General features: G+C 59.8%; 3 protein-coding genes across 5 annotated transcripts in view; 2 read left to right on the top strand and 1 right to left on the bottom strand.

Annotated features, from left to right (window-relative positions):
• The window catches only part of AP1M1 (adaptor related protein complex 1 subunit mu 1), a 70,539-nt gene that overhangs the window by 2,665 nt on the left and 45,737 nt on the right, over positions 1 to 22,137 (bottom strand). The window contains exons 2-9 of the mRNA XM_063147395.1: positions 8,018 to 8,068; positions 6,079 to 6,235; positions 5,247 to 5,314; positions 4,790 to 4,920; positions 4,125 to 4,272; positions 1,430 to 1,556; positions 790 to 932; positions 370 to 441 (exon numbers count right to left, since the gene is read on the bottom strand). Coding sequence (XP_063003465.1) covers positions 370 to 441; positions 790 to 932; positions 1,430 to 1,556; positions 4,125 to 4,272; positions 4,790 to 4,920; positions 5,247 to 5,314; positions 6,079 to 6,235; positions 8,018 to 8,059 — 888 coding nt within the window. The 5' untranslated portion in view covers positions 8,060 to 8,068. The remainder of the gene's footprint in view (positions 1 to 369; positions 442 to 789; positions 933 to 1,429; positions 1,557 to 4,124; positions 4,273 to 4,789; positions 4,921 to 5,246; positions 5,315 to 6,078; positions 6,236 to 8,017; positions 8,069 to 22,137) is intronic.
• RAB8A (RAB8A, member RAS oncogene family) lies at positions 8,572 to 15,496 on the top strand. Of its 3 annotated transcripts, XM_063146979.1 has the most exons (8): positions 8,572 to 8,725; positions 9,274 to 9,334; positions 9,946 to 10,006; positions 10,431 to 10,508; positions 12,067 to 12,156; positions 12,901 to 12,966; positions 13,833 to 13,883; positions 15,179 to 15,496. In XM_063146979.1, exons 1-8 carry the CDS (start codon positions 8,602 to 8,604, stop codon positions 15,278 to 15,280), a joined length of 633 nt encoding a protein of 210 aa, XP_063003049.1. In that variant the 5' UTR covers positions 8,572 to 8,601; the 3' UTR covers positions 15,281 to 15,496. The 3 variants fall into 3 exon arrangements, with proteins under 3 accessions (XP_063003049.1, XP_063003050.1, XP_063003052.1); XM_063146980.1 differs by lacking the exon at positions 10,431 to 10,508; XM_063146982.1 differs by lacking the exon at positions 12,067 to 12,156.
• On the top strand, positions 17,477 to 19,733 carry FAM32A (family with sequence similarity 32 member A). Its single transcript, XM_063147238.1, has 4 exons — positions 17,477 to 17,591; positions 17,842 to 17,989; positions 18,106 to 18,159; positions 19,398 to 19,733. Exons 1-4 carry the CDS (start codon positions 17,512 to 17,514, stop codon positions 19,464 to 19,466), a joined length of 351 nt encoding a protein of 116 aa, XP_063003308.1. The 5' UTR covers positions 17,477 to 17,511; the 3' UTR covers positions 19,467 to 19,733.

Below are 22,137 nucleotides of genomic sequence, written 5' to 3'. Positions count from 1 at the left end.
GTGCGCCCCCTTCCCCCCCCAGCGCAGGAGCGTGTGCAGAGCACAGCCGGCGAGCGGGAGGCCTCTACAGCCACGCAGCAGACTGTCGGGCAGGCAGGAAGGAAAGAGCAGCCGGACAAAAGCGGCACCTCGATTGCTTGGCCACGCTCTCGAGAGCGGTTGCACGGGGCCAGCTTTGCGTGAGCATGGTGGTCAGGCGCCCCCACCCCAAGAGTGTCCCGGCCCCAGCGTATCCTGGGTGCCAGGAGCCCTGTGAAGCCAGCAGGACTTCCCCACAGCTTCAGGGGGCTTCCCCTGCAAGGCCCAGGAGCGGCCTGGGCTCAAGGAGGGCAGGAGAGAGGCAGGGAGCTCCCCCTGGGCACCACTGACCTTGATCATGTACTCAATGCGGCTGTGGGAGTGCTTCTCGATGACGGACTCGATCCAGATCAGGGGCTTCACCTGCAGGGGCAAAGAGACAGATGTAGACACGACAACACTCTGGCTTCCAGGCGGCGAGGAGGAGAAGCCGGGCTCTCTGCCGGTTCCAGCCGAGAGGGACGGATGGTCCCGCAAGCCCAGCCACTGCCGCAGCCCCCGGAGGGAGGCAACCGCCAGCCAGGCTCCAAAGCAGCCCTCGCCACCAAAGGCTTCCTGGACTGTCGAGTCTTCGCAGCCGGGGCCCAGCACAGAGCAGGCCCTGCTCTGTCAGCCACAGTCCATTCGGACGGATGGGCTGAGGGCAGCTGTCGGCCCGTCCGAGCCCCCGAAGGAGCTGCAGCACAAAGGAAGGCCTCATCCCCAACTCACGTGGGTATTAAGACGATAGGACATGAGTTCAAACTCCCCGTCAGGTGGGATGAAAGAAATGGTCCGGTCGTTCTCAAAGCGAGAGAGACGAACGCACTGGTGGAATTTCACATCCTCCAGTTCCACGGATTTGCTTTTGCCACCTGCCCGGGAAACAGAAGAGACGGTCCTGACCATGGACCTGCCGCAGGAGGAGCCCAGCGCACGCTGCTCCCCCGCCCATGGCTAGACAATCAGATGCCCCTTCCTTCCCCCGCTTGGGAGTTCGCGCCCTGCCACAGTTCTCCGGGCCCCACCCCACCCCAATCTCCTGGGGGGCAACACACCTCTCCCCGCAAGAAAAGCAGGCACCCTCAGAAGGGGAGGGGGCACCGCAGAAGCCAGGCAGCCCCCCCAAGGGTCAGTGGCCGACGAAGGGAGGGGCTTCTCAGGGAGCTGAAGGTGGCCCCCGGGTGCAGCAGAGCCTGATTTGCAGGGACCTCCCTGTACACGGAGGAAAAACTCTGGGCTGGTTTGGGACCGGGGGGGGGGGGGCGGCAGAGATCCTTGAAGCTCTGCCCCAAAGAGCCCTCTCCTCTCCTGCCAAGGGCCCCACCCCCACCGCTGCCGTGGGGAGCTGCTGCAGCAGAGATTGACTCACGGCCCGTGTTGTCGAAGAGGACTTTGTCGTTCAGGCCCAGGCGGAGCTCCGGCATCCCAGACAGGAACACCCTCATTTTGATGGACCCCACGATCTCGCTGCGCAGGACGTTCCCGTTGGCACTCACCTGGAGCGGGAGGAGAGCAGTCGCGGATCAAGGCCTGAGGCACTGGCGACAAAATGCACTGGGGGGGGGGGGGGGGTGGCAGTTCCGTTGACTCAAGGGAGATTAGCAAGCAACCAAGCTCCAAAAAGGAGCCCCAGATGAATAGGGTTATTTCTCTGGTTGGGACAATGACGGAGTCGAGGGCAGTTAATGTTTTCACCGGGAATGGTTTGGATTCTTGGATGAAAGAATTGGGGGGGGGGGGTTCCTGGCAGGGGAGGGAGGGAGGGACGCTGGCAGGAGGCGGGCAAAACGGCACCAAGGTGGGGGAGGGCGCGTTCAGCAGGAGGCCTGCGAGGTGGAGCACGAGGACTTAGCCCTAAATCCTGGGGGGGGGGGGGGGAGAAGCCCAGGGCCAGGTACCGGAGAGAAGCCCGGGGCCGGCAAAAGCAGGGACCTCTGCCCAGGAAATCTGCAGATAAACACAGCAGTGGAAACAGGAACGGGCTTGAAGGGAAGGCTCGCAAAGAGTACTGGACAACGCTGGGCAGGAGGATCCCATTGGCTAGAAAGTCTGACCGAGAGAAGATCTGCAGAGGGCCGGGAGATTCTGACCAGTGGGAGATCACAGGTGGGGGAATGGAAGAGCCCTGAGGGAGCTGCGCAGGGAGCCCTCCGGCAAGCAGGGGCCTTCAAAGGCAGCGGTGCAAGAGAGGGATGGCCAAGGGCACAGAAGGAGAAAGCAGAGGTCCGCTCTGGCCCGGTGCAGATGCCTGGGGAAGGGCCAGAGAAGGCAGGACGGTGCAGAGCCTTATTTTCCGCCTCTTCTCCTGCAAGGGGATTTGGGCCGGGGCTTGGCCTGGGAAAGGCGGGGCAGGAGACCAGCAGTGGGACTGTCAGAGAAGACCCGGCTGTCTCGTGTGGGAGGGGGCCGGAGGCCCCTCTTCGGGGCGGCACGGCGCAGCTGCTTATCCAATTTCCACATGGCGTTGGGAATTGTGCCTGATCAGGCAGAATCAAGGCTCAAAAGGGCCTCGTCAGGCTGGAAGCAGCCCAATGAATCGCCGCAGGCCTCCGTGCCCAAGCCCAGCATCCAGTGCAAGAAGACGCAAGAGCAGGGCAGGCCGGAAGGGCGGATCGCGAGCTCAACGCCAGCCAGCAGTGAGGCCCAGCAGGAAAAGGCGAACACCGCCTGTGGCAGAACCAACGGCCTGCCCTGGTCTGGCCCCAGGCCTGGGCCCCCCATGCCAAAGAGGGCCCTGACCAAGAGGGAGCGCAACCAGGGCGGCCGGGAGGGCCCTGCACAACGCATGCGTGAGGAGCCGGCTCTGCTGGGCCTGCAGGAAAGGAGGGGGCGGGGGGGGGCCTGCATGGCCCGAGAGGCTCATTCCCGAGGGCAGGACCGTGGGGGGAAGGGGGGGACAGAGCTCAGGGTGGCGAAGCCCCTGCTTGGCACACAGAAGGACCCCAGTTCAATCCCCACCTTCTCCTGCCTGAAGCCCAGGAGGGAGGGGTTACCGCTCCTGGGCTAGATGGAGGCGAGGCCTGGCTCGGCGGACGGCAGGCAGGCAGGCCGCGCCCCGTGCTCCTAGGACTAGGGCCCAGGGGTGGAGGCGGCAGGGAAGCAGGTGCCAGCTCAGCGCCAGGGGGGATTTCTCCATGGGGTGGGTGGGGGGGAGTCGCTCTTTGGCAGGGGGAGCGGCTGCCCTGGGAGCGGGGGGGGGGGGGGAAGAGATGTCCTTGGCTGGGGGCCAGATTGATTCGTTTTGATTTATGATGTTTCTATACCGCCCGATTAGCCATAGCTCTCTGAGCGGTTTGCAAAAATTAAAAACAACATGCAATATTTAAAAACAGAGTGTGATTTTCCTGTGCTCTCTAGTGTCAGGGCAGTGGGAGCGGAGTGTTCTCCTGATCAAGGAGGAGGGGAAGAAAGAACCCCGCAGCTACTGCTGCTTTGGCTAATGGACGGACCAGTCTGGCCTCCTTGTGGCCCTGAGGTTCGTTCCATAACAGATTCGTTGTTTTTTAAGGTGCCGCAGGGCTCTTGTTTTTTGCTTTCTTAAGGAGCCCCAAGACCCCTTCGAGGGAAGCCCGCCTTCCAGAAGGCTGGAGTAAGGACCGTGGACGTCCCCCTGCCACACACAACAGGTGCTCGGAGTGTGACAGGATCCACTCCGAGTACTTCTGTGGCCTGCTCACGGGCCTCTCCACAGGAGTCTTCCCCCACCGCTGCCTGACCCCTAGCAGTGCGGGGGGGAGGGGGGCAGGGTCACTTTTCGGCGCAGTTTCCACCCTGTCCGGCAGCAGCTGGGCCCCCACTTAGAAACAGCAGCGGCAGCTGCCACCTCCCAAACACCCTTTCAGTGAAAGGGTCCCAGCGCCGTGGAACCCATTCCAGTGTAGACAGGCAGCGCGGCCCTCCGAGAGTCCCCTGAGCACACTGCGTACTCCTCCAGCAGAGCGACAGAACTCTGGGGAGTGGAGGGCTGGCAGGGGGGGCACTCAAGGGGACATGAGACAAGGCCGGATTTGGGGTGCTCAAATCCATGTTCTAGGGGCTTGAAAACAAAAGACGCCTGCACGCACCAAGAGGTTCACCGATTCTATGACATCCAGGAAGACCTCGTTCTTCCGGTACTTGATCCCTTCAGACCGCCACGACACGGCGTTGGTCACAGTGGCAGGAGGGCGTGGCGCTCCCGTCTCCAGCTTGTGGCCTTCTTGCGTTATGTACCTTTACACGCACAGGCAAGGAGTTCAACAGGTGAGTTCCCAGGCGGTCCAGCTCTACAGGAGCGATTCACACCGGGCGGACGCACGAGCCAGACGCCGACCGAGATTCCCGCCAAGTCAACCTGGCGCCGAGAGCCCACATTTCGGGTCAGGCGAACACATCCGCCAAGCGCAAACGGCTGATGCGTTCCGTCCGCATCAGCCTCCCTGCCCCCGAAGCTCCTCTCCCGCGGAAAAGGATCCGCCAATCCCCCACTCATCACCATCCACCTGGCAGAAACCCAGAAGCACTCGCCGGCTCACGGAGACAACGCCTCCAGGTACCACCCACCTACCTCTCCTACGGAGGAGAAGGGAGGATCCTGGCTTCACCTATCCTGCCCCCCCCCCCACAACACACACACATACTCTACACTGGGTTCATTCAGCATTCACCCTCTGTCCAAGACTTTCGTCTTCCCCCGAAAAATAAAAGCCTCTCTGGCTGCTGCCCTCAAGGATCCAAACCAGATACTTACTCTTGTAAGATTTTGCTATCAGTGGTTTGGGGATACCCAAAATCCATCAGCTCATCTAAGAGTTCATAAATGATCACAAAGTTATCCCGGATGCTTTCCTCTTCCAGTTCCTTGAAATATTCAGAGAACACCTAAAACAAGAAGGTCAGAAAATAGCGTAACGTTGCCAGGATCCAGATGTTAAAAGAGGCGGCACCAAAGAAGAACTCAGAGCCCACTCTTCTCAGAGAAAGAGTTTTGTCAGTGACGCTCCAGTTCCTTGGAATGGGAATTGCTTCCACACCGAGAGCTGCTGCTGCTGCTGCTGCCGCCACCGCCATCAAGAGGGAAACACACTTGATGCTCCCCCGCCCAGCGTTTCCTCACCAGACAGGACCCTCCACGGCCCCACAACTTCCACACCGGAAACACCAACCCCTGAACACCTCTCTTGCACGGAGCCACTGAATGAACTCACCTGAACAACTTTGTAAAGGAAGGAGAACACCAAAGAGACGCAGGCGTTCTTCTTAGAGGTGGCAACCACTAGGACGCCAAGTTCAGGAGCTTGCAAATACGTGCACGCTTTTAAGTCGCCGTTTCTTACTTATCTATATTTTAAATGTTGCTGCCGTGTTTTGACGCCTACGCCCCACAAACCGTTCAAAGAACTCTTGTCTAAAGATTCTGGTGGCAGATATGGTCAGGATTGGGCCCAGCGCCTCAGCAGAGGCCGTAGGGAAGGGACCAGAGACAGAGAAGAACCTGTCCAGGCGCAGGTTCTGACCCATAACCTTCCCCCTTCCCCCTCTCTCTCTGGGTGGGAACACAGCAACTTGGGGTGGGTGGAGGACTGAGGAAGCCTTTCAGGTGCCTTCCAACCGGAGGGGGCTGGAGAGAACCCACAGCTGTAGTGTTGCGGCCTTGACTGTCTCCTGATGCTGGATCTCGCCAAAGGAGGCCGAGTGCAAGGCTGCGTCTCTCTCTCCTCCCTGCTGGAACCTGAATCTCTGCCCGACTGGGCCGGAGCCTGCTTCCCCTCCCCCACCCCCCTCAGATGGACGGGTCAGGGGCACCCGGGAGCTGAGCACCGACCTGCACAGCAGGGCGGGCGGGGAGCCTGCTTGCCCGTCTCCCGACTAGGTCTCTTGTGCCACTGTTTCCTGAGCGCCACAACCCTAAAACAGTCCGCTGGAGAGGAAGTTTTGATGGGAAACGGTCCAGGGCACCCAGATTTTCCTGCTCATCACCACAAAGTTGGGTCTGACCCTTCACTCGCTCCGGCTACCTCCTATTTCGACAAAGGATACGATATAAATTGTTGTGCTTAATCCACATGAAGCGGACCCCTCCGTGGGCCAGAATGGGCGAGAGCGTCCCTTCCTCCTCCTTCTCCATAAGGATGGGCATGAAATGCTCCACTTCAGACATGTCCACGTCACCACGGTAGTTTCTGCAGATGAGCACCTAAGATAGGAGCAAGGCAAGAGGGCGAGACAAGGCCATGAGCGGCATGGGGAGGAGTGGAGTGACGGTGCTCCCCTCCTCCTGCCCCGTGGGCAGAGCCGCAAAGCCAGCAGGCCCTGCCCCTCCTCCCCACCCCCCACCCCGGTGGGCTCCTTGGGGCTCAAAGGGCCCCTCCAGCCTTCTCACTTCAGGACAGGGTGGGTGGGGGGGTGGGAGTCAGAGCCAGAAGCCTGCCGGCTGCACAGCCCATAAAGAAACCCCATTCCCTCCCTCCCCAAGAGCAGCGCGGAGCTTTCAGCCTGAAGCAGCTCCAGGGAGATTGGGTTTGGCTTCTGACTTCTGTACTCTGCTCTCAACTGGCCCACCTGTCACCAAGATGAGACTGTGGGAAAGGAGCCCCAGCCTCTAAACTCCAGGATTTTGTCAGCAAGAAAATTATAGGTAGGGTGACCATATGGAAAGGAGGAGAGGACCCCTGCATCTTTAACAGCTGTAGAGAAAAGGGGATTTCAGCTGGTGTCATTGGCAGGCAGGCAGGCCCCGGTGACATTCCCTCTTCCTCCCTAACAGTTAAAGCTGCAGGAGCCCTGTGTTTTTTTGTATCTGGTCATTCTAGGCAGGGCTCCTGCAGCTTTAACTGTTGGGGAGGAAGAGGGAATGTCGCTGGGGACTGCAGGCCTACCAACGGCACCTGTGGAAATTCCCTTTTCTATGCCACTGTTAAAGAGACAGGAGCCAGGTCCTCCTAATCCTAGGGAGCCATGTGGCTCTGTTGCTACCAAAACAACCAAGGGCCTGGGGCCGCCTTGAAGAAGAGCCAATGAACTCCGGCAGGTGCTAGCGTGGCCGCCTCCGTCCCGTGCGAGGGCCGTGGGGGCAGCAGGAGCGGGGCTGCTCTCCGGGGCCCGATCTACACCAAGCAGGATATAACACTTTAAAAACGCTATGAAAGTGGTATATGTAACGCATCCTGGGCCTGAACAGTTGTCATAACCATGACAAACTGTTTTAAGCACTAGTGTAGATCCTGCCCGGCCACCTCCGCCCCATCTCTGGGTCCGGTCGGGGGGGTCCAGCGCTTCTGAGCAACGGGGCGTGTGGATGCGGGGGTCTCTCTCTCTCTCTCTCTCTCTCTCTCTTCCTTGAGGCCACGTCAGCCACCGCCGTGGGCCGAGGAAGGCAGCTCTGTCCAGCCCCTCCTGCGCGGATTCCAGCCTGGCCTGTTCCCAGATGTGGCCGGGGGGGGGAGGGAGGGGGGGTCTCCTCCCCAAGACAGCCAGGAGAAGACCCTTGGCAGGGGCTCCGGCACGGGCCCAGGGTGGGCGGCTTCAGCGGAGATGGTGGCGGCGAGGCGGGGCCGGAGGCGGCTTCCAAGAGCTGCCTTTGGCGGGAAAGCAGCGCAGCCACCGGGGGTCCTGGGAGGGGAGGGGAGGGGGCGAAGCTCCGCGCCTGAGCAGCGCCCCTCCCCCCTTCCCTCCCTCCCTCCCGGCAGCTGCCAAGACTCGGACGAGACCGGAGCGGTTCACGGGGCCCGGAAGCGCCAGGAGCGCAGCGCCCCTCCGTCCTGGGGGTGGGGAAGGGGGGCGAGGAGCTGGGCACGAAGGACGGGGATGGATGGATGGAGAAGCGCAGCAGGAAGGCGAGGGGAGGGGAGGGGGCGCCCGGCTGGGGCCGCAACGCGCGGGGAGGCCCGTCCTGTGGGGGGGGGAGCGCCCCCCTCCTTCCCTCCCCCCCTCCGCTGGGCCGGAGGTTCCAGGGTGACGCCGCCCCCTCTCGCCTCACCTTCCCCTTCAGGTCCAGCACGTAGACGGCGCTGGCGGACATGGCGGCGGCGGCGGCGCTGGCGGTGAGCGAGAGCCGCGCGGACGCCCCCCCCTTCCTCCTCTGTCTCGCCCCCCCCCCCGCCCGCGGACCGACAGGCGGACAGCCGGGAGCGCTCACGTCCGCTTCCGCCGCCGGGGCTCGCACTTCCGGTATTCGCTGACGCGCCACGACCATAGACAGCAGCGGGCGAGAGCGGCATCCGAGCTGCCCTTCCCGCCTCCGCGGGAGACCATAGAGCGGCCTCTACTTTCGCCCCCTCTTCTACGGTCTAGCTCTGATGTGACAGGCGCCCAGCCCACCAGCCAATGGCCGAGCCCGCAGGCATGGCGAGGACGAGCCAGCCAATGGCGTGCTTCGTGGCAGACGTGGCGCTCCGCCGACCAATGGGATTTTTCTGCCGCGGCTCTTCCTGCTGGCAGCGGGGGAGGGCGGGCGCCGGGTGACGTCGGGGGCTTGGCGGCCAATGGGAGCCGCGAGCCGGGCGGACGGGCAGTCCCGCCGGCCAGTCGGGAGCCGCCCTTCTGCGCCCCTGGCCGAGGAACATGGCGAAGACCTACGACTACCTCTTCAAGCTGCTGCTGATCGGCGACTCCGGCGTGGGCAAGACGTGCGCGCTCTTCCGCTTCAGCGAGGACGCCTTCAACGCCACCTTCATCTCCACCATCGGTGCGTCGTCGCCTGGCAACGCGGGCGGGCGGGCGGGCGGGCGCCCCACCCACTGCCGCTGTCGCCATGGCCACGCCTCTCGCCCCCTCCCCTCCAGCCCCCCGTCGCTATGGCAACCGCGCCCCCTCCCCAGCAGAGCGGGAAGGAAGCGCGCGGCAGGCCGCCATTCCACCGGTGCAGCGGAGGGGGAGGGGCACCGTCGGGCCCCTCCCCTGCGGGCTGGCCGACCTCGCGGGGCTGTTGAGAAGGGCGACGTGGCACGACCCCCCCCCTCTCCTCTCCCCTTCCCCCCCAGGCCGCGAAGCGGGAGGAGGGGCGCCAGGAGCACAAGCGGCGTGGAGGCTGGGGTGGGAAGAGCCGGGTTCAAATCCCGCCCTCCTCGCAAGGTCGTTGTGAACGCAAGTGGCGGGAGAGAGGGGGCTCCCCGTGTGGCCCGCAGGCCCTCGCAGCCCTTTGCGGGGGACGGAAATGGAGGAAGCGAGGCTGCAGGGAGAGCGGCGGAGTCCTGTGGCTCCCTGGAAACTGGCATCATCCGTCTTCTTTTGCAGGCATCGATTTCAAGATCCGGACCATTGAGCTCGATGGGAAGAAAATCAAGCTGCAGATCTGGTAGGCGCCAGCGCCGCTGCCACCACCACCGCCTGGGGCACCTCCCGTTCCTGCAAGCCAAGCCCATCCCCATCCCCACCGCCTCAGGACTCCTGCCCCTCAGGGAGCCAGCAGGGCAGCAGCCAGCAGAATGTCCGGCATGGCTCAGCTCCTCCTGCGGAACTCTCCGTCAAGGGAGGAGGAGGAGGAGGAGCGCTGGAGCTGCGTGGGCGCAGTGGCCGGACTCTGAGCCTGCCGGGCAGAAGTGCCCCTGAGCGCTGGCTGGTCCAGCAGTAGCAGTGGGTGGGCCGGAAGGCCCGGCTTTGGCCAGCTGGCTGCTTACTGTGCAGGGCGGGAGGCAGCCATCAGCAGCGGAGGGGGGGTGATGTTCTTTAAGTGAGGGAAATCCTCGGTGCCGGCCAGGTGCAGAACGGGGGCCGGGTTGCGCTGTGGGCAGGAACGACGCCTCGGTCTGGAGGCTGCAGCAAGAGCGCGCTGCTGCTGCTGCTCCTCTTCCTTCTGCCCGGCTGGAGCCCCTCAAGCAGCCCGGCCGGAGCGGAGGAGCGCAGCACCCGGGTCAGCCGTCGGTCCCTGCTTGGCTCCTGTCACAGTGTCTTGTCCAATTCCTCTAGGGACACGGCTGGGCAAGAACGCTTTCGGACGATCACGACCGCTTACTACAGAGGAGCAATGGTGGGTTCCATTCTGGGTTCGGCCCTGCCTCCTCTCCAGGTGCACCGCTGCTGCTGCTATGTGAATTAACACCCCACCCCCGTCTGTCCATCTGTCCGTCCGTGTTCAGTGCTAAAGCCTTCGTGCCCGGCTGGTGCTTATTTGCCCCTCTCGCTCGCTCCTCTCTGGTTGCTTCAGCATTCAGCTCCCTCTCGTTGTTCCCCGTTTCCCCGTCTCTCCCGTTTCCACACTGGCTCCCTGTTGCTTCCTGCGTCCTGCTCAAAGCCCCAAGCCCCTGCTTGGTGGGCTCCCTCTTCACTGCTCCCTGGGAACGTTCCCCTCCTGGTCCGAGCGCAGCTGCCTCCATCCATGCCACAGCAGGCCTTCTCCAACCCCTCAAGAGCGGAAGCAGCAGCAGCGGCTGACCAGGTCTCTGTCTCTTTAGGGGATCATGCTGGTGTACGACATCACCAATGAGAAATCGTTTGAAAACATCCGGAACTGGGTCAGAAACATCGAAGAGGTGTGTTCCCGTGGTTGTTATGTACAAGAGCCACCTCCTCAACGCTGAGGACTAGCTCCCAGACCGCAAATGAGGGGCGGGGGGGCGTAAACATGCCCCAAGAGTTCCCCGAGTGTAGAAAGCAAGCTGCCTGGGAGAAGCCGCCCTTGGGAGGGCTCGAACTCGGTGGTGGAACTTCTGTGCCTTGCGTTGGGAAGGCCTCGAGGTCACTCCTGGCCCTCCCTCGCTCTGCCCGAGGCTGCTGCAGAGCAGGCCGCTCTGGGCTAGATGGACAAACCATCTCCAGGCACAAGGCAGGATTCTGCGCTGCCCTTTAAGCATTTCTGCATCGCCTTCTCCCGGGCACACAATTCCACTCATAGAAGGAAGAGGCTCCATCACTCGCCATCTGAAACAGTCCAGCCAAGGTGCAGGTTTAGCGCCTCATCCTGCGAGAAGCCGGACCAGGCGGAAAAGCGCTCCTCGCAGTCAGACCCTTTGACTCCTGTTGTGAAGCAGTGGCGCAGAGGAGGGGGGGGGCTGGTGCCACCCGGAGGCTCCTGGTCTCAGGCGCTCCGAGGAGCTGCTAATCAAGGCTTCCTTTTCATTGTTCCACAAAGTCTTTCTCCGTCCTGGTGGAAGGAACTTCTTAGAGGGGCTGGAGGGCTTCTCGGATGCTTGCAGAAGCCCCTTTGGGAGACGAAACGCGCCAGTCGGCCAGGCTGCTTGGCTGCCGCATCGGGTAAAACCCTCCGGAAAAGGCATCTCGTGGTTGGCACATGCCAGAACGTGTTCGCTGGAACTGCTGGGTTCTGCCACTAACCCAGAATGCCTTTGCTTTGTTAAATTGTGTTTGAATTTGTGGCATTGCTTTGTTGTTTTGAAGTGCAGTGACCTGGCCATAACATTCTTCCTCCGCATTAACAGAACCAGACTTTCAGCGTAACGGAAAAGCTCCACGCTCCACACTCACTAGAGCCCACCTCGAGTGCTGTGTGCAGTCCTGGGTGATCATCTCTATAGACAAACGGGAACAGGTTCAGAGGGGGGCAATGAGGAAGGTCCTGTGAGGAAAGGTTGAAGGAGCTGGGGGTATGGAGGCCCGGGGAGAGGAGAGCGGCAGCCCTCTCCCAAGCCCCAAAGGCCTGCCACGCGGAAGAGGGCAAAACGCGGCAGTGCCTGTCCTACGGGTGGGGCAGCAGGGGCCACTTCTTATCAGTATAGGCAGTTTGTGGAGTGGGGGGGGGGCTTTCCCTCCCTGGAGGTCTTCAAGCAGAGCTTCCACAACCATCAGGGTGTGGGGATTGCTAGGGCGAGACCTCCGGCATTAAGATGAGGGTCAAACAGTCGCCTCCAAGCCTCCCTCTGGCTCTGGGGTTCTGGAAACCCCCGTGGCAGGGGGACGTTTGCAGCCTGGTGCCGTGCTTGTGAAATAGCAGCAGCCCCCTGGACTGGCTTTTCCCCTCCAACTGCGGGAGAGAAGCGTCTTGGGACAAGTCAATCCGGTTTCCACGCCACCCAGGCTGTGGCAGTGTCTCAAGACCTGGCTGAGTTCTCTTCCTCTTCTACCTCCTCCTAGCATGCATCTCCGGATGTAGAAAAAATGATCCTGGGGAACAAGTGTGACATGAACCACAAGCGGCAAGTTTCCCGAGAGCAAGGGGAGAAGGTGAGGGTGGACCCAGCCGTCCAAGGACTGGGGGGGGGGGTGAGGGAGGGAGGAGGGACGTGGGTGGCAGGCAGGCCGGGGCCGCTCAGCTCGCTGCCGGGAGACTTGGGTCTTCTCTGGGTTTTGGCGGTGGGGGGGGGTGTCCCCAGTAAGGGGCCTTGTACAGGGGAGCCTGCCTAGGTATTGCCTTGGGTCTCACCAGCGTTAGGTTAACAGGAAACAATAGATTGTTTTTCAGAATTATACAGGATTTAGTTTTGGCTCTGAGGAAGAGCAGGCAGGCCTGGTGTGGAATGGTGCGGGCAGGATGCTGTGTGTGTGTGTAGTGCAAAGGAATCTTAAGACCCGAGGAAAGAAGAGATGGGGGGTGTAAAAGCCAAGCACCAGACCTCTGCTTTTCACGCATGACAGTGCAGCTTGGCGAGCTGTAAACTCCGTGAAACGGGGCAGGGCTTTTGGGGCAGAGACCAAGTGCTCCTCAGGGCCTGCAGTCAGGAGGTGGTCCTTCTCCGTGGCCTCCTAGTCCTGCGTGGGACCGTGTGAACCTCAGCGGGTTTCGGCCTAGTCTTAAGTGCAGCCGCTGCTGCCAGGCAAGCCTGCCCCGTCCCGAGCTCCTGCGACAGGCACCTTTAGCTCCTTCACCCAGCGGAAGGCAGCATTTGACCCGTGGGCAGCAACCAGGACGCCCACATCCAGAGTGTGTGTGAATGCGCCCTTCTGACCCATCCTCTCCTTTGTCTTCAGCTGGCCGTAAGCTTTGGAGTTAAGTTCATGGAGACCAGCGCAAAGGCAAACATCAATATAGAAAACGTAAGTAGTAGCCTTTCATTTTACAAAACTTCAACCTCTTTAGCGTTCCAACCATAAAACGCAATACAAAAACAAGAAATAAAAGCACAGTAAGTACAATAACACACAGCATTCACAACAACAACAAGCAATTTAACTTTGGAAATGGGCTTGAACTTTGGAAGCCGGCGAGGTGAAGCCGGCCACTGCAATGGGGGCCAGAAGCCGACAGGAAGTCCTATCCCATTCAGAAGAATTCACTTTCCTCTCAGGAGTAGAATTTAAGGCCTTTGTATGGACTGCGGAAGAAACTGGGCAGTAAAACCAGTACTCGGGCACGTCCTGCACCGGGGTGTGAGGGCAGAGCCGAGAACTGGAGGGCCCTTCCCCGAAAAAGCCCTCTGAAATGGCAGCCGGCACCTCTTGCATCCTTCGGCAGGGTGGGGCTAACAGCGGGATTAGGCGGAAGCTTCAGAGCGCGTTGAGGTTGACATCTGCATCTAATCATCGCATACGAAAGGGCTGCCTTATTACCCGCAGTCACACAGAAATCACATTGGATGGAAACACTGTAAATACCTGCTCTAAAAACGTGTTCGACGGAAAAGAAATTCATGTTAAGAAAACTCACACAATGCTGATTTTCTTGAACTAACTCATCTTTGGAGCCAAGTTAAACATTCTACTGACTTAGCCCTCGCTTTCTTTAAAAGACACAATGTGGTGTTTCACTGTTTGGAAGAAAAACCTCCGTTGCTTTTGGACTCGCGTTGTCACTTTCAGACGCAGCTTCTGGGAGCTCAGGAGTCCCAGGAGATGCATCTCTTAGAAGGGCGGCATTGTTCAATCCTGTGACAAACCTTCTCAATGTCTTGCTTTCATTCTAGGCATTTTTTACTCTTGCCAGAGACATCAAAGCAAAAATGGACAAGAAACTGGTGAGTACCTTAACTATACGACAGCCCCCTTGGGAAGGGAAGTTCGTGTTCCGTGCGTACAAAGCCAGGCGGCCAGTCATGGGGGACTCTTTGCCGTCCCCTCGGTGTGCCGCCCGTGTCTGACAAGGCCTGACACTGGCTTCAGGCCCCAGTCAGATCGGCCAAGGTCCCTTGAAGCAGCCCAGCCTGGGGGACCGGTTTAGGTTCCAATGGCAGTGGGTCCCTGCCTTGAGTTCAGGATATAGCCCCACACTACAAGAGGTCTCAACGGCAGGAGGAGCAATCCACAAACCAGGAGGGCCAGCACTCCCAAATGTGGGGGCCCTGGAGCGGTTCCCCCCGGGTGCTCAGCCAGTGCTCACGCCTTGGCCTCCCACCACCGCCGTTGGGAGGGGGAGACAGCAGTGCTGCTGGCTCTAGCCCCCCCCCTTTTCCCCAGGGGAGCTGTAGTGACACAGAGCTTCTCCCGCTCTCTCCACCCTGGCCGTGATCATGTCAGGCAAAAGTGCCCACGAGTGTTTGCCCAGCAGTGGGCAACAGAGAGCTGCGAGGGGGGGGGATGAATGATTCCCATGTGGGGAACGCTGCTTGCGCCCTGCTGTTGGGGTGGAAGGAACAGCAGTACGGGCTGGGCAAAATGCCATCCCTGCATCTAGCAAGGAGTGGCAGCAGCTACACATTGTAGACGGTGCCTCCCTGGGGGCCTGTGCAACATGGACAAGACCCCACAGGCATTCAGGGGGCAAATGGGTTGCAAAATTCCTCCCCCCCCCTTTAAATGTAGAGTGCTCCCATGTTGGGCAACACATCCATCCCCCGCAGGAACACCTCACCACAAGCTCCTCTAAGTGTGTGGGACCCAAGGCCAGCGGGGGAGGGGGGGAGAGAATCTTATGCCATCTTCCCTGGGGGAGGGGCTGATAAACTGCATGAGCCATGCTGTGACACCCCCTCAAAGAGCTGCCCCTCACCCTGCTCCCTGCCATGGGGAGGGGGGCAGTGCGGCTTTGTTTTGCTCTTTGGGACATGGCTTCACGGGGCATCCAGGTCCGCCACTGTCACCACGGCTGCTGCCCTCCTGGAAGCAAAGGTGTGCCGTAACAACACCCACCCCCCCAATGTCCCACCCGCCAGCATGGCTTCACCGTGGGGCAGCAGCGTGGCCAGACATCCCAGGCTTTTGCCTCCCCTTGCTGTAGCCCCTCGGGTTGGCAGAGGCCGAGCACAGGATCCCTCCCTGAGCCTCCGGGTACCTGACCCCCCCCCCCCCCCGTTGTCCTGCTCCCCATCTGTAGGAAGGCAACAGCCCCCAGGGCAGCAGCAGCAGCAGCCAAGGGGTCAAGATCAGCCCGGACCAGCAGAAGAAGAGCAGCTTCTTCCGATGTGCCCTCCTCTGAAGGGTCCAGCCTTCCCGTGAGGCCCGCCCGCCTGCTCCACCTCCCTGGACTGTGCCTGCCCGCCTGGGGCCCTCCACGCTCTCTTCCTGGATCCCACCCTGCTGCAGCACGCTCAGCCACGTCGCACCCTTCACGACGACATGAGGAGCGCGGCTTCTTTTCACAAGGGGCTCTTTGTGCTGGGGAAAGGCGGCCGCTTCCCACCGCTTCTGCCAGGTGGGGGGAGTCTTGGGGTGGGTGGGGGGCAAGACACAGATCAGGAGATCCGAGACCGGAAATTCCCCATCAGGTTTCTCTCTGGGAGGTGCTTTGTTAACTCTGTCGACTCTAGTAGAAAAAGTAAGTTATGATCAGAATAACTCTGAAGTGATTTCCCACTGAATTCCCAATCAAGGAACGGCCTGAGTGTGAGGCATAGACAGGCGTCTAGGGCTGAACTGTACAGCCAGCTAAAAGCACTGAATGTTGTAGCAGCTCACCCACGCCCACCCCGGCTCCGTGGGGCCAGAAAGCTCGCTTCCCCTCTTCAGGGAGAAAGGCGCCCCTGTGGTAGAAGTTGCACAATGCCTCAATATAAAAATAAATCTATTTTTTTAGAGAAACCGAGGCTGTGCCGAACGCGTGTTTTTCCTCTGGGCAAAGGGCAGCTTGGCTGCAGGCGTCTGGGTGGCCGACGCACACCTCACCTCACTGCGGGAGGCGTAAACCGAGGCGCCTCTCGGCCGCGTTACGCAGCAAGGGCAGCTGTGAGCTCTTCTCTCAGCTTGCGGCCCTTAGTGGAACAGCAGCAGCAGCAGCAGCGTCTGTCAAGGTGGCCGGACTTTGGTCTGCCCGGGCAGCGAACGGGGCGCTTCTTCTTTGGCCTCGAAAGAAACATGCCGACGTCAGGCTCTACATTGACAAGCGCCACAGGGCCCCCCGGTCCGGGAGGAAAGGCCTGCTTATAACCCCAAAGCCGCCGGCTTGGCTTTCAGCTCAGGCTCACTTGTTAGGTCTTGAGCTGCAGGCCGCATGGGAAGGTTTAGGTGTAGACCCCAGCCGTCAGGAGAAGCCCCGCTCTGGCTTCCGTTTCCAAAGCCAGCGTTCAAGTCCAGAGAGCGCAGACGGGGCCAGGGCTGCAGCAGTGCCCACAGCCTGGCCTCCATCCCCCACCTGTCGCCCGCGGCCGTGATGGAGATCTCCATTCTCAGGGAGCCCCACGGACCTAGGGGGTCCCGATCCCTGACACCTACTGCAGCCCGGTAGTGGAGCCCCCCCTCCCCGCACCCCCCAAGGAGACCTTCTCCTCCGATTGGCGGTAGCAGCAGGTGGGGAAAGCGAGCCAGAGCTGCAGAGACGGGGCGGGAGGCGGAGGGAGCTCGAGGAGGGGCCCCGGCGACCCAGGGCTTCAGCATCGGGGTCCCGGGCCCAGCCCCCCTCCCTCCCCCCCCCCGAAGTCACGAACTCTTCAGGCAAACAAGCCAAAGAACAACGACCAGATCCAGCCGGGGGGGGGGGGAGAAGGGGGCGGGGAACCGGCCACCACACGCCCCGCGTGGGCCCGAGGGAAAGGGGGGCCCGGAGCTCTGGCAGGGGGGGCAGGCCCACACGCGCCCCGCAGAGGCCCAGCTCCGGAGGAGGGGGCGGCCCCGGCCCTCGTGAAGTGGGGGGGAGGGAGGGGAGGAGAGGGAGCCCCCACTGGGAGCCCCCCTCCCTCCCTCCTCCTCCTCCTCCGTCCCCACTGAGGCGACCCAGCAGCCGCTCAGGCAGGCCCGGAGTGGCGGGGGCGGGGCGGGAAGCTCCCGGGGCGCTCACGGCAGCCCTGCAGTCAAGGCCAAGGCCAAGGCGGGCGGGGGGCCCGGACGCGCCAACGTACGGATGACGCAAAAGCGGCCCTCACACGGGACACCCGCCCGCCCGCCCGCTCGCTCCGGAGGCGCCACCGGGACTGAGCTCAAGCCTGCCGGCGAGCTGGATTTGGCCCCGGCCGCGGCCCGTAGCGCCACGGGCGTCGTTTCCCGCTTTTTAACGCCGCGCGCGCATCGCTCGCTGTGGCCTCCGCGCCACTTCGCGTCTCCTTCCCTCTGGGGACGCCAAGGCCTGTCGGGGGCCGCTCTAGGATTTCCCTCTCCGTGGGAGGAAAAACTGCTGAGCTTCCGATTGGCTACCCGCCGCCCCGGAAGTGTTGGCCGGGGCCCGCCCCCGCCCCCAGGAAGCCGAGAGGAGGAGGAGGAGGAGGAGGAGAGGGCGCGATGTCGTCGGAGTACGAGGCCGCCCAGCGGGGTCCTCTGCGCCTGAAGGGCGGCGCCGGAGTGGCGCCCGCGGGGAAGCGGTGAGGGGAAGGCGGGGTGGGCGAGGAGGCCCTTTGGGCGGCAGAAGGCCTCGGTCCCAGGGAGGGGGAGGGGGAGGGGAGGGCGGGCAAAGCCCCTGCCTGAAGCCGCGGAGAGGGGGGGGTCGGGGGGCGCCCGGGGGTTAGTGCCCTGCCCCCTCCCTGCTTCCCTCCCTGCCGCTCTCTCTGGGCCTCGCAGTTTCCGCCCCCTCCTGGGGTCACGACGGGGCTGCTGACCGCTGCCGCTTTGCAGGAAGAAGAAGAAAGACAAGGAGAAGAGTAAGATCGTGGACCAGATTGTGAGCAGCAAGAATCAGGAGGAGGAAGAGGAGGAGGAGAAGCGGGCCCTGGACAAGCGCACCCCGGCGCAGCTGGCCTTCGAGAAGATGCAGGAGAAGCGGGTAAAGGGCCTGGGTCGGAGGGGGGAGGGAGGGAGGGAGGGAGGGGGGCTGGCCTGGGGAGAGACGGGGGCCTGGGGGAGCCACAGCCACCCACCCTCTCTCTTTCTGTCCTGCAGAAAATAGAACGGATCCTGAAGAAAGCCTCCAAGACGCACAAGCAGAGAGTCGAGGTAAGGGGCTCCCTGGCCAAGGGTTAGGGGAGCCTTGCCCAACGCCTGCCTGAAATGGCAGGGGAGGAGAGAAGAGAAGAGAGGAGGGGATTTTGCAGAGGACCGAAGGGAAGCCCCCCCCCCGCCCCCTTGCACCACATGAAGCCCATTGGCAGGAGGAAGCCCCAAAGAGTGGGTGAGGGATCCCAGCAGCAGTCTTACGCGTGGGTAAAGAAGTCAAAGTTGCCCGAGGGAGGGGCACTGCAGGGAGGGAACTTTGAGTTACTTCTTATGTAGACCTGGGCTACAAATCTCCCTCTCTAGTGCTCTGAACGGCTACTAAAGCAAAACGTCGTTTCTGTGGGGAGCTGTAGCGCCTTGCAGAGAGAAGCTCCCCAACTCGTCTCCGGTTCTCAATCGCCAGTCTGCCACGTCCTGGGTGACCGGCTGTCACCTGGTGCCAATACGCATTTTTGATAGATCTGAGACTTCCCGGAAGTAGCAGGGGTGGGATGAAAGCTCGCTCTCCCCCGGGAAACAACACGGAGATGCCCAAGTGTCGGTAGTGATTGCTGGGCCGGCAAGCAGGGAAGCGTTAGATAAGCGGAACGTGCAGATTGCCAGATGTTTGACATCTCAGCCAGTTGAGGCAGTTTGTTCACTGCCAAAGAGAAGCATGTGGGCCACAGTCAAGAAGTGGGTTCACAGAGTGAGGAGGGTCAAGAGCCAACAGCAGGCAGTCTTGCAGATGGGTCTGTGTGTTTGGACTACCTTGGCGGTGTGGGCCTTTTTGGCTGCCCTCCTGCATCCATTTACTTGGGAGTAGGCCCCAGCCAGCTCGGTTGTATCTTCTTTCCATAGGAATGGCCTGCCGGAGGAGATTTGTCAGCTTGACAGTCTTTTAGCATTTTAAAAAAGTAATAAAGATTGATCTATTCTGGCTGGCCTATCCAGCGGAATTTTAGAGTGTTTTTAGGATGATTTAAGGATGTTTTAATCATGTATACTATGTTTCTATGCAGTTTTTAATGTGTTTTATATTCACTGTTGTTCCTTGCCTCAATCCAAGTGGAGAGGCGGGTAAAAATATTATTCTTGTTGTTGTTGCCGTTTCTGACATATTGTTCCTTTTTAGATCTATTTAAGGTAACGGAAGTATATTTAAATATGTTATGTTTTTCTGCGTTCTGAGATGAAAAATCCTAAAGTTGCTCCTGTTGTACTCAAATTTGTATTTTTCTTCTTTTTTCCCCTCCTAGGATTTTAATCGGCACCTGGACACTTTAACAGAACATTATGACATCCCAAAAGTCAGCTGGACTAAATGAGCGTTTATTTTATCCCCCCACCCCCCTTCTGATGCAGAAGTCAGCGGATGGCTTAGAGGCTCCAGACTGGAGGTCTTTTTTGGCCCCACGCCGTGCTTGTTGTCTATACCTTGTTCCTGATTCAGCTCTTCTTTTTAAGAGAGATGCGCTGTTTGCCTCCTTAACGTGCTTCATGTAAATGGAAGCTGTTCAGCTATCCTGTTCGGTTGTATTTTAAAACTAAGTTTTAAATAGCTAATTATAGACAAACGAAGGACAAATGTGAAATGTCTGGCTTGTGCAGGATTTTATTGGCGAAAACAACACACGATGAAGATGGAAAGTCCCTTCTCCCTCTCCCCAAGTACGTTCTAGCCTGACCGCTGAAATACACGCGTGTGCGACGGATGGCACGTGTGTGGAGGGGGTGTTTGCAACTTGAGCAACAGCAGCCTGGGCCTGGTTTGGCCATTTAGAGAAATATGTGTCTGCTGCCATTGTCAGGATGGCACAGGGTGGTGTTTTTGTTGTTTTAAACTGAGGCGCCGGCAGAAGCTGCTTCTGTGCAGCAGGCTCTAACAGGTCAGCACCATCCTGGCTGCCCAACATCTGTGTTTAATTCTGTGTTACATTTTGAATCACTGACGACCTATTGTGGGGCAATTATGGGTGCTAGTAAGCAAAACACCCTCAATTTGCAGTTAATTGTGGGGAGGACAAGCTGCTGAAGAAAAAATCAAAGCATCATCCAGCAGGCAGAACGACGCCTCCAGCAAGTGGGGCAGCAAGGCAGTCGCTGCATTTCACCTGCCTGCAGGCCGGTTGCACAGGAGCCCTGCTGTCTGCACTGATCTGGAAACAAATGGGTGTTTAGCTGGGTGCCAAATACCCCTTGGAGGGGGTGGGGGCAAGGTGTGTGAGCAAAAGGGGTTCAAAGAGTTGCTGGAAACTATCCAGGATCAGGACTGCGCCTGGCCGGGGCTGATGGAAGCCATAGTCAAAAATACCAGCAGGGAGCCACGCATGGAGGGAGGTGGTCCTTGGCAGTTCTGGGTCTGGCTTTCAGGACAGGGCGGTACAGGGGGCGGGGCCTCTCGTGGTCCTCAGCATTGTCCAGACCAGTTCAGGTCAGGCAGCGTCGTCTTCCCTGCTTGCCCCAGCACCTCCTGCATCCCTGGGTTAGATGCTGGAATTCCACTCGCTATTTGTGAATTAAGGGCACCTGGCATGTGGGTACGCAAAGCTACTACTAAAATTATAGTAGTATAATTTTACTACTATACAGTCACATTTACTACTACAGTCACATTAGCAGGAGCCGCTCACCTGGATTGAAAGCTGTGATATGAATTCATTTCTGTCATTTTCCCCCACCTTGTGAAATGTAGTAAATACAGAAGTAAAAAAAAAAAGCAGGCATTTCCCCATCACAACACAAGAAGTCTTTTATGAACTTGGCTACAGGGGTTTATCCGCACATTTCTGTAATACTAGACGTGGCCATGACCATACTTAAATCCCTTAGTCTGCCTGCGGAAGGCGTAGCTTACTTGACTTCAATACAGGCCGTGCCTTCCGTCCTGCGTGTCTGGGTGTGCCAGAGAGCCCAGACCCTTGGGAATGACCCTCCCCCCACCCCATAAACAAGGCATGGGGAAAGCTGTCCCAGCTCCACAGCATGCCACTCTAAATGGCAGGGAAAGAACAAAAAGAGGTTTAATTTGTGCCCCAAAAGGGTGGCTGGTGTGTGTGTGTGTGTGTCTGGACGCTTCCCCACACATGGAGATGCTGCCAAATTCGCTGAGGGTTTGATGCAAAGTCAAGTTCTCTTGTGTGAACAACTTTTTCTGGGAGAGAGTTTCTTTAAGGAAAACTGACTTCAAAGAACGTGGCCCATCTGTTTCACACTGCAACGCTGGCCTGGGCTGTCTAAAAAACAACACACACACACCCCATGAGCACAAGCTGCCCTTGTGCCTGATGCGTTCCTTTAAAGGGCCGCCATGTGGGCGCCTTGGGGCTGGGAGGTAGACGTGCGAAGCGGCGGACGCTGGAGCCCCCCCCACCTTCAGTAGCCTCCAGGTGTGCTGGAGCGGATGCCACACCTGGAGGGCGCCAGGCTGGGGAGAGATTCAGGAGAACCACGCAAGGGCCAGACTGGTGGGGTGGATCCCAGTGGCTGACCGGGTGAGGCCCCAATCCCTGTCCGACAGCAAGCCGCAGCCCTTCGAGGCACGAAGGTATCGGGTGGGCGTCACTGCTGGTGAGAAAACGTCAGCGCAGCAGGACAACAGTAACACGGGAGGCTTCGGCAACTTTCACGGACCACTGCCACTGTTCCCATTTCATCCCCAGCTCAGATTCCGTAACCATTTTATGATACTTTTAGGGTTTCGGTTTTGGTACAAGTCCAGCCTGACAGGGTTTTGTGGTCGATGCTTACGTAGACCTCCTGCATTACTGTTGCACTGCCATTTTTTTACCGCAACGACACCCACCTCAGATCTCCTTACGGGTCCTCTTGGCTCCTGTCTGTGGCTTGCTGTATTTCGGGGACCTGGTCCTTTGGGGCAGCGGCCCCTGCTATCCCTTCTGCCACAACCGGTCTGGCTTCATGGGCAGGGTCACAGGGAAGCAGACGACCCCCTTCTGCTTGGCTATGATCCAGGTGTGCCTTACAAGCACGAGACAA

The sequence above is a fragment of the Elgaria multicarinata genome, chromosome 23 (assembly GCF_023053635.1).
Source record: "Elgaria multicarinata webbii isolate HBS135686 ecotype San Diego chromosome 23, rElgMul1.1.pri, whole genome shotgun sequence".
Classification (NCBI taxonomy): Eukaryota; Metazoa; Chordata; class Lepidosauria; order Squamata; family Anguidae; genus Elgaria; species Elgaria multicarinata.
This window is presented reverse-complemented; position numbering and strand designations above follow the sequence as displayed.

Bases quoted from the DNA above. Each gene is read 5' to 3' on its own strand.
- FAM32A (XM_063147238.1), top strand. From the start codon at position 17,512: ATGTCGTCGGAGTACGAGGCCGCCCAGCGGGGTCCTCTGCGCCTGAAG. The intron at 17,990-18,105 runs GTAAAGGGCCTG...TCTGTCCTGCAG, and splicing joins AGAAGATGCAGGAGAAGCGG to AAAATAGAACGGATCCTGAA. The intron at 18,160-19,397 runs GTAAGGGGCTCC...TTCCCCTCCTAG, and splicing joins CGCACAAGCAGAGAGTCGAG to GATTTTAATCGGCACCTGGA.
- RAB8A (XM_063146979.1), top strand. From the start codon at position 8,602: ATGGCGAAGACCTACGACTACCTCTTCAAGCTGCTGCTGATCGGCGAC. The intron at 8,726-9,273 runs GTGCGTCGTCGC...CTTCTTTTGCAG, and splicing joins CACCTTCATCTCCACCATCG to GCATCGATTTCAAGATCCGG. The intron at 12,157-12,900 runs GTGAGGGTGGAC...CTTTGTCTTCAG, and splicing joins CCCGAGAGCAAGGGGAGAAG to CTGGCCGTAAGCTTTGGAGT.